Source organism: Acipenser ruthenus, chromosome 6 (assembly GCF_902713425.1).
Source record: "Acipenser ruthenus chromosome 6, fAciRut3.2 maternal haplotype, whole genome shotgun sequence".
NCBI classification, from domain to species: Eukaryota; Metazoa; Chordata; class Actinopteri; order Acipenseriformes; family Acipenseridae; genus Acipenser; species Acipenser ruthenus.
Genome location: NC_081194.1, coordinates 22121247 through 22135152, shown reverse-complemented (window position 1 = coordinate 22135152; position 13906 = coordinate 22121247). Strand labels below are relative to the sequence as shown.

The following is a 13906-nucleotide window of genomic DNA, read 5'->3' as shown; positions in this document are numbered from 1 at the left end:
TACTAAACAAACAGCATTATTTAGCTTCCTGGGGTATATTGAGTTGATCTTAACATTGACAGATCTAAATACGTGTTCTTCAAATCTTTAAGACCCTACCTTTCACTTTACACTATATGAATGAAACTTGCATGCAGTTTTTGCTGTTTTTATACCCTTTGTACACAAAGGCCGCTATATTCAATAAACAATACAGTGGCAGTATTTAGATGTGCTGCTGTTTGCTAACAATTGAATAGACCCACTTATTTCCCGTACATTAATTGGGGGAGTGTGCACCTTGTGATTTGTTTTGTTTTGTTTTGTTTTGTTTAAATGACACATCATGATTTTTTATTAAGAAAGACAAAGCTGGCCAACAAACACTATTGAAATGTAAAGATATAGATATTCTTGGTAAATGCATTGCAGATTTAGATTATACAGACTAATATGACATGATAGGATTTATTACTATCTTGTGGATGAGGCACTGATGTCAAACATTCAGTTCCACTTGAATTTGTGAATATCATATTGTCCTCAGGTAATGATGTGTGTACCCAGCACTCCAGATTAGGGTTAGGTTCATTGAGCAATTTACTCTCCAATTTAGACACTATGGGAGTAAACTGTATTTTGGGTGAGTAAAACATTACTTTAAAGTCATGAGTACTTTCAATAAATGCTGTACTTACTTTAATGCTAATTGCTGGGGTATTGTGACACTGACAAGGCTGGTTACCAGCAGGATAAAGACAGACACAGAAAGCTTGAGTCACTTTTATTTATCAAATATACAAAGAAAAAGGCACATGGGCCAAAACAGGTTCACACAAAGGAGTTATCTCTCCTTGTGTAGCATGTGGCTGGGCTTAATTGAGCCTCAATTAATCAATTAAGCTCCAGCCACATTCTGCACATTTTAACCCCTGCCACACTATTTACACCTGCAGGGCTTCCACTCTGCATTAACTACATCTTTACATTTTAACTGTTTGTCACTTTGAACTACTGTACAAAAACTTGGTCTTACAATTAAAACAAAACAACAATTATTCGTATTTGCTTTATTGACCACAAATAATATAGTTGTGAAGCAAATAAACACAGAAACAGCTTTTTTTTATTATTCCAACACTGCAGATGGATTATACAGTACCTAACAAAAGGCCTGCATGCACACAGTATATATATATTTAAACTGTACAGATACTGCACTAAGATAAAATAAAGAAAAGATAATATTGTATTTCTGATTGATCATCTTGCTATTGCAATATAATACATCCAGACTCTCTCCAAAGGATTCACCTTCCAAAAATTCAGTTGACAGATAGGTTAATTGGTAGGTTAGGTTGAGGGGGACTAAGAGAGCTTCGAGAAATCCTAAGAATCAAGAATCCAGTCGCCTATTCATCAATCACAAAAATGCATTGCAAGTGAGTAGATTCAACCATGCGTTTTTTTTTTTTTTTATTGGTTATGTGTTTCTAGCAATTCCCAGGCAGGCTATAATTAGCTGTCTTGGCATTTCTTTGATTCACTGTCTAGCTACTGCATGCAGTATATTCACAATTGACCATTGAGATGCCCGAAACCAATGAAGTACGGAAACGAATATCATACAGAATTCAACTTTTTTCGATGCGTAAAAAACCCAGTACACAGCCTATCTGAAGCGCTGTGTGTACCAGTTTTTATAAACAGTGACAGCCTGTGGCAATGTGCCCTGCCCCTGTGAGCATTTGTGTGTTATGTGTTGTATGTTGCGTGTGTTAATGTTGGTGTATAGAGATTGGTACACGGGATATAAACGGGTCTGTGTTTCACGTGTGATTTAAATTGTATATTTGTATTTAGGCATGGGATTGCACATCACTGCACGTGCATTTAAAGTATACTATGTGAGCACGGGGTTGCACAGAATTAATTCACGTGCTGGGATTCAAGTGAATAATTAATTAGTAATTGAATCCCAGCACAACAGTATATATAGATGCACGTTTGACTCACTCTGGGTTGTGTGTTCGGTGGGTGGAGAACGGGATAGGAGACTGAGGTAATAATTGTAAAAAGTAATAAGTAGTTAAATCTGCTCACCGTGTTTTGTCTGTATAGTTCGTTTTGTTTGTCTTTTTGTTTTGGCAACGAGTGCCGTGTCCTGTGTTTTTGTTTCAAACCTTTTATTTTCTGTTGGGTTTATTAAATGTTGAGCGAAACCATTCGCTCAGCTCCACCCACTCCAGCCGTCTTTGTGACACAGCCATATAACTATAACTGTATTGCTTAAATATTGCCTGGTTACTTAAATGTAATCTTAATGAATTACATTTGCAATGTTAATTAGGGTAAATATTTGTTTATATTATGTAACTGCCCTGTTTAACAAATCTTTGCCCCATTTGTGCTTTTTCAACCTGTTTCATTTTACATCCAGTTAATTCATTATCTAACTCTTTTCAATTACTTTTACCAGAAACATTAACTTCTACAACATCCATTGTCACCACCACTAACATGATTGATACTAATCCAACCGTCACTGGTAAGAATTCCTTTGTTTGTTTCCCCTTCAATGCTTCTGTCAAAGCTGTTTATTTATTACCTTATGGATATTAATTTAACCATGAACTCTAAACCAGTATGGATAACAAAGTGGGTTCTGTTTTGTGTGTAGTGGTAGTGGTTAGGGCCCTGGACTCTTGACCGGAGGGTTGTGGGTTCAATCCCTGGTAGGGGACACTGCTGCTGTACCCTTGAGCAAGGTACTTTACCTAAATTGCTCCAGTAAAAACCCAACTGTATAAATGGGTAATTGTATGTAAAAATAATGTGATATCTTGTAACAATTGTAAGTCGCTCTGGATAAGGGCGTCTGCTAAGAAATAAATAAATAAAAATAAAGGTTAGAATTTGTAGAAGGAACTTCACTAATGTTGTAAGTTACTGTAGTTGTTAGTTTGTTTTTTGCACTGTACACATTAACTGAATTTCTTCAGTGTTACTGCGTATTTCTTGTGGTGCTGGTCCTGTATGTAGCTCTCTTTTAAATGTGGGTTTTGTCCATGCATGTGGGCATTGTTATTGTCTCTTTCAGCTACTTAACTTTCAAAACGTTTCTGCATGTTTGTTTAAACTTGTGAAAAGAACAGAATAAATCTGGAGCAGGTGGAACGTTCTTTAATGTTTATTTTATTCAAGTAATACTAATAGGTTTACTGCATCTTACTAATATAGCAGCCTCAGTTACATAGAATATTCTGATAAGCAAAAAAAATGTTGTTATCAATTATTACCACTAACATGGACGAATCTATTCAGTTATTGTAGATTTGTTTCACTGTTTTTTCTTCAAAGTGGTGAGTTCTTCGTTAGCATTTTTCATAAGGACTTTTGTCAGTTGGTTAATCATCCTCCCCAATTTGTTATGAAAAAACTATTGTGCCCTGTACATTGTTTTGTTTATTTTATTTTAGAGCGGGGTTCCCCTCCGCCCCTGTGTTTATTTTGTATTGTTTATTTATTATAATTATTATGTTTAGATGACGGTGTATCCGTTTTGATTATTATTTTGTAACAAAATAATTAGAAAACTCGTGCAGATTGTGGCCGAGGGGTAATAGAATAATTAATTACAAGCTAGTTAAACCCCTCGGCCATGATAAAAAAAAAAGCCTGCAGCGCTCCAGCTCGGGGTGGGGTGGGGTAGAGAGGAGAGAGCGAGCAGAGAGTAACTTGATTTAAAAGACAAAGGATCAGTGAAGGCTATTGCCCAGCCTGATCGCGTTATTTTGTGTTCGAGATTTGTTTTGTTAACCCTTTTTATTTTGCTCTGTGAGCGCGTGTGTTTTTTGTTTAAATATTTTATTTTATTATTTGTTTTGCAAATAAAAACATCAGCCAGCCGATTCTTTTGAACTGCAGTACTTGCCTGGTATCAGTTATCCTTCCTGCTTCTGCCGAAAAACACTATCCCCTAAACATGGCCACTGTGATTGCACCAAGGAGACATTGCTACTAGAAACACACTGTAGAATCTGATGGGATTAAACTGCCTTTCTTTATTCGAAAAAGTGATGCACGACTCTTGCAATGCTAGAGATCTCGCTAAGAGGATGCAACAAATATTTAAATTAGTATATTGCGGTTCTCTTCATTAACATATTTTCTCTTAGTACATACAACAAAATGCATACTTTGTGAATTGTCGCAATGAAAATGCAAATTGCAGTATGTTTGCGCTGCGATGGGCCCATCTTAGTACATCTACTCCTGAGTGTTTCTTCAGTGTTAACCTTGCGTTGGCGCTTATTTCTTCTAGTGCTGTATGCAGGTCTGTGTCGCCGGGTAGCTGGTTCTGTTTAGTTAACTTGTTTCTAAGAATATGGTCATCTTTGGGTTTGTAGCACATTCTTTTTTTACACAGCAGTCTGTTCTGATTGAAATAAACTACATTAAAGGTTAGAATTTGTAGAAGGAGCTTCACTAATAGTTTTAGTTACTAAAGTTGAGTGTGTTATGTTCTTGTGCCACATTGGAAAAGGAGACTCAATTTAAATGAAACAGACTGTCTAAAGGTCTTGTCAAATACAATCGAATCAATGCAGCCCAAACTAAAACAATTTCCAATCGATCAGAAAATCACACTCCCTTTTAATATATAATGTTTTGCACTAACTTTAATAGCTAGTTCTATATACTTAAATTGTAAACTTAAAGACTATGATCTAAATATTTAACTACCAGAACAGTATCTTACATATACTTTTTATGAAGAGTGGATCTTGAGACGCTGTATGTAATTAATCCATAAATGTTCTAATGTAAAAATTATAAGTTGACAAATGTTTTGACTAATGCCTTCATCAGAGTACATATTCTGTCCTGTGCTGGCTTTCATTTAAATGTATTCCAATCTTGTATTTAATCCCCACTGAAAAAGGCATAGAGAAAGCTATAATGAAAAAAAAAACTATAATGAATAAGGAATGAATAACAAATCCTGTTAAAAAATACTTCATTTTGACAGCTGCTTAATCTGACCAATAAAGACAATGAATAACTGGGAAGAAAATAGTTTGTGAATGAGTCTCTAAATATGTCTGATTGGTAGGATATTACATTTGGAATCATACCTTTTAAAATTATAAATGACATTTGTCTAACCCTAATAAGTTGTTTACATAGTTAATGTATGGTACAGAATTGTGCACACTAATAGTTATGTCAGATTAATCGATCTTTCCTTTTCATTACGCTTTTACAAAATATTTTACTATTTTTGCCTTTCAGTATATTAAACAAATAGTTTGAATTAACAGCATCCCTGTTCACAATTATCAACTTCCATGTAGCAGGCACACAAGAATATAAAAAACATCAGCTATGATGCATGCCACCAGCATGGAAAGAGAGATGACCGACTCCACTCCAGAGCATTGAAGACCACATGTAATCCCTGGTGCTAGAAATTCTAAAACTGCGTTAGGCATAATTTCAACGCCTTTAATTTGGACAGTGAGGAAGAAACAAGATCCTGTCACTCACAGTCAAGAAAGACCAGTGATTTATATGACCAAACCAGAAGTTGTAATGACACAAAACATGCCTGCTGTTTCTGCAAAGCACAATGTGACAGTGACAGAACATGTTCATCAAGGTACAAAAAATGTATCTAATGATACAACAGAGGACTTTCCTGAAGAAACTTTTCTGAGACAACCTAAAAACAATGCAAGTGACCAAAGTGACCGAGTGGAACCTCTTCAGACTTCACTCTCAAAAATAAGCAGAATGCTGCTTACTGGGCTCTGCAAGTACTGGTGAAAACAACACTCTCAACCAGACTGAGTCTCTAGACTATTCCTCAGGCTCAGAGCCTGCAGTTTATGATGTTGACATTAGAGGAGGTATGTTTAATGACACAGATGCCTCTTCTGACTTTTTTCATATGAAATGGATTCATCCTTCTTTGTACAGGAAATTAAAAACACAGTTCCTCCGAACCGCTGTGGCAATACGGCGCAATATAACATAACAAAAGAAAATAACAATTTGATGAACGTTACCAGCATGGAAGATTCACAAAGTCAATCATTCTCCTGTTTTCCATCTGATGTGCCACTGCAGGGTTCCCTGGTGACATACAGCAGCATTACTGAAATAAATCTTTTTAGTAGTTTGCTTCAACAGACGATAGTGGACAATGTGTTGCTACCACTAAGTGTGACTGGTAAACAAACAGTACATCTGAACTTGTCAAGTGCCCAACAAACAGTGCCATCCGTGCCACCAGTTTCTGGGGATACATATCTACAGTCACCCTGGGTCAGCATTCGCCCTACCAGACTGGTTCTGCTCAGTAAATACATTAGGAATATGTTAAGCCTGCCTGAAATGATATCTGGTTACCAAGAAGCAGCAACTGTGACAACAACAACTGCTGAAGCAACAGAACCTGTCAATCCTCAATCCTTGTCATTATATTTCATAAACAACACATGCCTTCCACCTAACAAGGACATTTCCTGCTCCAGGAAAGAACCAGTTTACACACCTTTTTCATTTACTAGTAACAATGACCAGGCAGATAGTCGTTACAGGGTAGTTCCAAGCAATCCAGTAATACCGCCTTCACAAATGCCCACACAACAGTTCAATGAAATTCCTGAAACATTTGTCCCCATCAGAGATTCAATCTGAAATACTAATGTTGGAACCATCAAGCCACTTTTATATCAGGAACACCTACACCATCTAATTTAATTGTATCGAACTCAACACAGTCTTACACAATCAATAATCATTTTGCAGAAAACATTCCAAGTGCAATAGCTATTGAAAATCTTTCACTTAGTACACTGGTGGGGATGTCTTCCAAATCCATTACATCTCTCAATATATCTGCTCCTTTAATGTACATATCACTCCTTTCAACAACAGAAAAAAAATAACTAGCTTTCATGCTTCACATTTGTATCTATTCTCTCAATCAAGTAAAGGCAGAATTGATAAATCGGCATCTTATAATACTTTTGTATCCAACTCGAAAACCAACACACTACCAGTGGATTCAGTGTTAATGGGGAAGGGTCTAATGGTTTCAAAATCAGTAGGTGAAGGGGCAGACTACTCTGATATTAATCTTTGACTTTCTTAAACAGCTCTTTAGCACATGTATCAGATGGTACCTACTCATCATGTATGTACCCTTTACCTATGATAAAGGAGCATTTTACATTTTCTTATAGCAGACATAAAATTAATATGCAGGTTATATATCAACTTCCAAATTAGAATTGGAGAGATACATATCCTGTTCATTGGCACTGTATTTAACAAAAGGTTTTCAACAAAACCCGCTCAGTATGTTACACACCATCAATGTTTCTTCACAAGAGAAAAGAGAATACCATATGTCAGCACTAAAATACAGTGGAAACTGAGTGACTTACTGTACTTGTATCCTTTATATTATTTATTTGTCCTTTTTTTCTAAGAGTGATAACTAATATTATAAAATACATTTTCAAAAAGGAAAAAAAAAAAAAAAACTCTAGTACAATATCTTTAAAATATCCACGTTTACGTTTCAGTCAAACAATTTTATTCAGAGCAGGTGAACTTTTTTAAAGCAGTGGTTACATTATCACTGGTCCCTTTTTGGAAGAACATTAATTATGAAGCCTTTGTTATCACTCCTTTAAAATTAAGTTTCCTTCTCAGCAAACTCAAAGGAGACTGCTTATTAAAATATATCACTCATGGATTAATAATATCATTATATATTAAACTAATTTCAGTCCTAGAATTCTGTGTAGGTTATTTTTCTTCATGCAGATAATTGGGCATAATTAAAATGTTCTTCCGTTCTATTTAAGAGGTTTTAGGAGCCTTATGTAAGCCTCCTTAGATCTAATTAATAGAACAGAAGAGCACATGACTTGAATGTGTGAGTCACATAATCCTGGACATGTACAGTGTTTTAATAATGGATACTGGTTTGTTTAGATGGGGACTTGTGTTGTACTTCATGTACAATATTTTATTGGGAAATGAAAGCCCCACTGAATTAATTTGTGTATGCTCCACCTCATAACAATTATCCTTTATTACTAAGAAAGTGTATGCTTGTTAGAATATTTAACTTTTTTTCCATTTCTTTATTTTTGCTGCAATAAATATTATTTTACTGTGCTTACAATACTGCAGTCTCCTAAGAGTGACAAAATAACAATGTTATGGTAGTGAACTACTAACAATAATTAGTATCTATCATGAGGCCTAGTGGTGATTGTGACATAGCTAAGATGAATTTATGTCTGGTCATCTGAAATGTATGTATATTTAGCATTGTTTTCATGTCATTGACACCAAACAGTATAATGCAAACATAATTTTGTTTCTTATTTACACTCTATGTACTTCATTTGCCATTTTTCTAGAAGGAATCATGCTTAGTCAGTGTTGGGGAATAACACATTACATGTAGCACATCACTGTAATGTGATTGCATTTTTCAGTAACTGTAATGGTTCCTTTTTCAGACAGGTAACACATTTGATAACTCATTAAATGTTATGTGAAAAAATAACATAGTTACTTTTATTTATTTTTATTTTTTTAAAGGACTATGGCTAATGCATAAAGTGGAAATCAGAAAGCACTTCAGCAATGCAAGTCAACCCAAAAATGTCACATGAACTTCTTGTTCAATCATCTCAAATATATATATTTCTAGAAAATAATATTTCAAGCTGCAGCCTGACCAAACCGAAAAAATATTTCTGTAACATGTCAACTGTGCCTGAGTAATGCAGTACGTTACTGTTGCTAGTTACAATTTTGTTCAAGTAACTTTTGACTGTGACAGGTTAACTTGTTGAAGCTGACACCCTGGGATCCTTCAAGAAGCTGCTTGATGAGATTCTGGGATCAATAAGCTACTAACAACCAAACGAGCAAGATGGGCTGAATGGCCTCCTCTCGTTTGTAAACTTTCTTATGTTCTTTCTTATGTTCTTAACTTCCCCAACACTGTGCTTAGTCCATCTTTTGCTATGATATTTTAAATAAAATAGTATGTCATTAAAAGCTCAGTAAAATGTCCTGAGCTGTATTATGGTCACTGAGTATGTTCCAATATACTGTATATATTTGTATTTTTTAACAGAAGGAGTTTTCTACAGAATTTCCTTTGTTGTGTATGAGAATCAGGACCACACAGCTGCTTTGGCCGTGGAGCAGTTTGTATCAGCTTGGGTATAATCATTTATACACTTTGTCCTTGAACACTTACTATACAAAATGACTGGGTGTTTTATTCATAACATATCTCTTACTTTTTACAGCTCAACCAAACATTTCAAAACTGGACTTACCCTGTTTATGTAGCTAATGTCAGGTAAGAGACCTTACAATAGATAGGACTTATTATCTCCTGATTAATATGCTGTATGTAAGTATGATGATGTTATTTATTGAGATTTCATACTAACATTTCTTTTCTTGTTTCCTAGTGTTCAGCTAAGCAATGGTGTGCGCACCAAACATGTAAGAAGTGCAACAGAAAGGTAATATTGAATTGATCTCTGATATCTAATGTTCTGGTCAGGAATTTTTTTTAAATGTTTGTTTTGATTAAAGAGTAAGGAATAAGTGAGTATATATATATATATATATATATATATATATATATATATATATATATATATATATATACACACACACACACACAGTATATGTAGAGTAGATGGGGCTAGCAGATTTACTGTAAATGGAATGAGGAAGGTTGTTCAGTTCCAGCATCTAGGATATGCCGGACAACACCATAAAATAGTAAGGACAATATATAAGAAAAAGCCATTAAGATGGAATTTGAAACTACTTTTAATAAACATGGATAAACATTAATGCATATACTGTTTTTAAAGAACACAACAATAGTCAAGAACAGTTTCATGAATAGAAACTTACCGACAGTACCGGAATCACCCTTTAACACTATTGTGATTGAAAGATTGAGTTATAACTGGCAGATACAGCTTCACTATTTTGCAGTATAAATATCAGGAACAGCCCATTTGCACAACACCTGCACATCTTTATCTTCAGTGCAATAAAAACAGTAAACAATACATTTACACTATGACTGTGCTGTGGTGTATCACAGTAATGTTAACCATTCCATGCCTTGTATTGGGGAGTCCTCTTGTGGATATGAATACTTACTGCACTTGAGGGAGTGGGAAGAATGGGAGACAGTGAAAATCTCTTAAAGCAATTAGAGCTAACAAAATCATTTCATACATTTGCCATGTTTTGCACTTCCGTTAGCTAAATAGATCTCAAAAACCCACATATAATAAAACATATATGTATTTTCATTTTAAAACATCGACATCTGGTACTGGTTTAGGTTAAAGGAATATCTCAGTTTATGCAGTTGATCCAATTAACCAGTGATTCTATTAAGCAGTTTTTCACTGTAATTTACAGAAATGCAAGCCCTTTCTACAGCTATTTATCCTTCAGTTATTCCAAAGGTAGTGGATATTATTTTTCTGTAATTCTTATGAATCTAAAATCTCTCTTAGGACAATAACAAGACTAACCATTTGTATTTATTTATGTATTTATTTATTTATTTAGTATTATTCCCAATTACAGTATGGTAACACTTTATTTTAAGGGGCACTTTTTAATTTACTATATTAACTGTTAACAACTAGCTTACCAATATTTATTAATGGTTATTCAATAAAGTCGTAGGCTTTGTGTTACTGGAGCTATCACATGAGATTCAGCTTTATTGTATGATATATTTTCATGAGTTTATAAATAGGTTAACATATATTAACAGTTAACACCAAATGAACAGCATTTGTTAAAAATAAAGCATGATCTTGTAAATTTTGTATTTTAGATACATCTGTCAAGCATTGCTTGTTCACAAATATGCAAATGATATTCTTCTGCTAGAGGAAAGCATTCAAAGCAGGCTGGTAAATAGCCAGTCAATAGGAGGCGGGTTATTGTTAGACACTGTGGCTGTGCACCCAGTTGGTATGTATAGTATTTCACTATATTTGTACTTAATCACTGTTAATGTTTTCATTGATTAACATCCCTATTAGATCCCAATTTTGTTTCTTTCACTTTATGAATAAACAATGCAGAATAGGAACACATCAAATGGATTAAAAAGTAAAACCTACGTACGCTGCCTGACCTCTTTATTAAGACTTGTAGCTGATATTGTGTTGGATCACCATTGTCCTGATCACAGCCTTGACACAACATGGCAACGAATTCACAATGTACTGGAAGTTCAACTTCATCCCAAATGCTCAATTGGATTGAGATCCAATGACTGCGGTGGCCATAAATGATGCTCCTAAAACCATTAATGTACAATTCTGGCACGGTGGATGATACTTGATTTGAAACAATGATTAAATAAATTACAACATTTGCTTGGCCTTAATCAAGGAACCCCGGGTATAACAGGAGAAGGTGCCTTACACATGGCGATGCCAAATCTAATCACGTCGCCAGGTCCTAATAAAGTGGCCAGGCTGTGTATGTCTGTTAATAATGCTTAAGATTTCAATGCTGTATTCATAGTATTCTCTGGCAAAAAATAAATTTAAAAAAATCTGTATGTTTTTTTTGCAAGATGTTTTCAAAAGATTTTTTTTGTAATCATGAAATGTATATTTGTAGTGGCTACATTTATTTGTTTTGTACATTTCAGAAAACTGCAATACAGAAGAAAATCTGTTTTATTATAAGTGGCCTGAAAGTAGACCAACAGTTACCCGATTCCTGCCATGCTTTCCAAACAAAGCTTTGAAGGCATCAAGAACATGGTGAGTCATGCAGGTTATGATTTCTTTTTTTACACAATGAACAGCGGTTATGCTTGGACTCTATTTAAAGGGACAATGAGCATGCCATTTAAGGGTTTGCTTTCTTTGTTTTCTGTCACAAGAAACTCTTCTCCAGTCACTGTCAGTGCTCTTTGATCGAAAAAATTGAGAACCTTGGCACAATGGGCCCTATTAAAAAAAAGGGTTGTTTTAGTTAACAAAACCATTCCAGAAATCTTACCCATTTTGCACTTCCATTATCCATATGCAAATAGGTCTCAGATGTGCAGTTTTGAAAGAAACACGTGTTATAACAAACATATATTTTCATTTTATAACATGACATTGCTATAACATGACATGCTACTCTAGGTTAAAGAGGCAGGAGGCAGTGTGGTCCAGTGGTTAAAGAAACAGCCTTGTAACCAGAAGGTCCCTGGTTCAAATCCCATCTTAACCACTGCCTCGTGTGACCCTGAGCAAGTCACTTAATCTCCTTGTGCTCCGTCTTTCGGGTGAGACGTAATTGTAAGTGACTCTGCAGCTGATGCATAGTTCACACACCCTAGTCTCTGTAAGTCGCCTTGGATAAAGGCATCTGCTAAATAAACAAATAATAAAGAAATCTGTTTGCAAGCAATGCCGTTCAGGAAGTCATTTTGGTCATTTTACACTAAGAGTGTCTTCTGAATCAAAGCATGAATCTGTAACTGGCTGAACGCATATCAGTCAATAGGGGAAGCAGCTGTTTGGTTATTAACGTGATTATTTCAAAACTGCGCATTTGAGACCTTATTAATGAATTAATGTGCATGGCAGAGAACTATTTTTAGAACTTTTTTAAAGCTAAATGTGATTAATTAAAGTTTGAAATGCATTAAACCTTTTACAACTGTTTTAGAAATGGTTTATTAGTCTATTCAAAACCTTATTTAACATTAACAAAAAACGTTTTTAAAACAGTCCTTTAAAATTATTCCTTAAAACAGTTCTTAATGTTTTATGATCTGCAAATCGCTATAAATTAAAAGTCGACCAAAGGTTCTGTAACATTTCCAGCACGTTTAGTTAGATAACCGTCATATGGTATAAAATAACATTATCATACCTTTATGTGTAGTAACTTTCCTTTTTGTTTAGCATGTTAAATTTGCAGAATTATACTTCTTATTGGGGCTCAGTGGATCTTAGCAACTGCACAGGGGACATTGATAGCATTGCAGTATCTGCAGGTAAGCACAATACTGTTATCTAGCAGGGTGTTATTTCACTTGTACTTCAAAATATTTGTTTTATTTTGTTTAACACTGCTAATACATGTACACTATGAGAGTATATTGACAAATCTAATAAAAATCCACATATTTTTTATGCATTTGAAAATTTACTATAAACTACAATATATTAGCAGTTAGGCTGCCTATTCCCGACTAAGTTGAAATTGGTTCAGTAGATACCTATATGCATAGTTCATTAGTAGTCTAGTTTGAGGCTAATCGTAGAAGTGCAAGCCTCCTGTGGTACTTTATTGGGAAGTTAGGAAAAGAAGGACAAACACATCAGTCTGCAGTTTATGATCTATATTAACTGACCGCTGTCTGTGTTCTAATCGGTGTCAGTGATTTAACAACATATGAAGGGGGTTCTTTTCATTAGACATTATTGTTTGCTGTAGAACGACAAACCAATGTAGAGGAATGTAATAAAGATAATCTTATATATTTAAAAAAATCTCTGTTTTTTCTGCTTTATTTAACTTCCTCAAGCTTTTTTTTTCACAGAAAATGCTGCAGATGTAGCCACCCAGCTTGCAGATATAACAGACCGTGAACTGACAACAGAAGAAGTAACAAAAATTGTCACAAAGCTAAACCAGATCATCAGTGTGGCCAAAATTAATGCCTCACTGGCTTCAAAAGTTGTGGCAGTCTTTTCCAAGGTCTTAACTAGCTCTGATACAGCTTTAGCAGCCTCTTCACCTTTGTAAGTAGAAGCTTCAAGATATACTTATTTTTTTCCCTCGTGTGATCCAGTTGTTACATACTGTAAGTAAA

General features: G+C 34.8%; 1 protein-coding gene across 6 annotated transcripts in view; it reads left to right on the top strand.

Moving 5' to 3' along the window:
- adgrg6 (adhesion G protein-coupled receptor G6) overlaps positions 1-13906 on the top strand; it is a 51911-nt gene that overhangs the window by 20023 nt on the left and 17982 nt on the right. For 4 of the 6 annotated variants that reach the window (XM_059025237.1, XM_059025233.1, XM_059025232.1 and 1 more), the window contains 8 exons: positions 2459-2527; positions 9155-9243; positions 9333-9385; positions 9501-9554; positions 10907-11046; positions 11738-11852; positions 12993-13084; positions 13634-13835. In XM_059025237.1, the coding sequence (XP_058881220.1) occupies positions 2459-2527; positions 9155-9243; positions 9333-9385; positions 9501-9554; positions 10907-11046; positions 11738-11852; positions 12993-13084; positions 13634-13835 (814 nt within the window). The remainder of the gene's footprint in view (positions 1-2458; positions 2528-9154; positions 9244-9332; positions 9386-9500; positions 9555-10906; positions 11047-11737; positions 11853-12992; positions 13085-13633; positions 13836-13906) is intronic. The other 2 variants (XM_059025235.1, XM_059025234.1) reach the window with 1 other exon arrangement.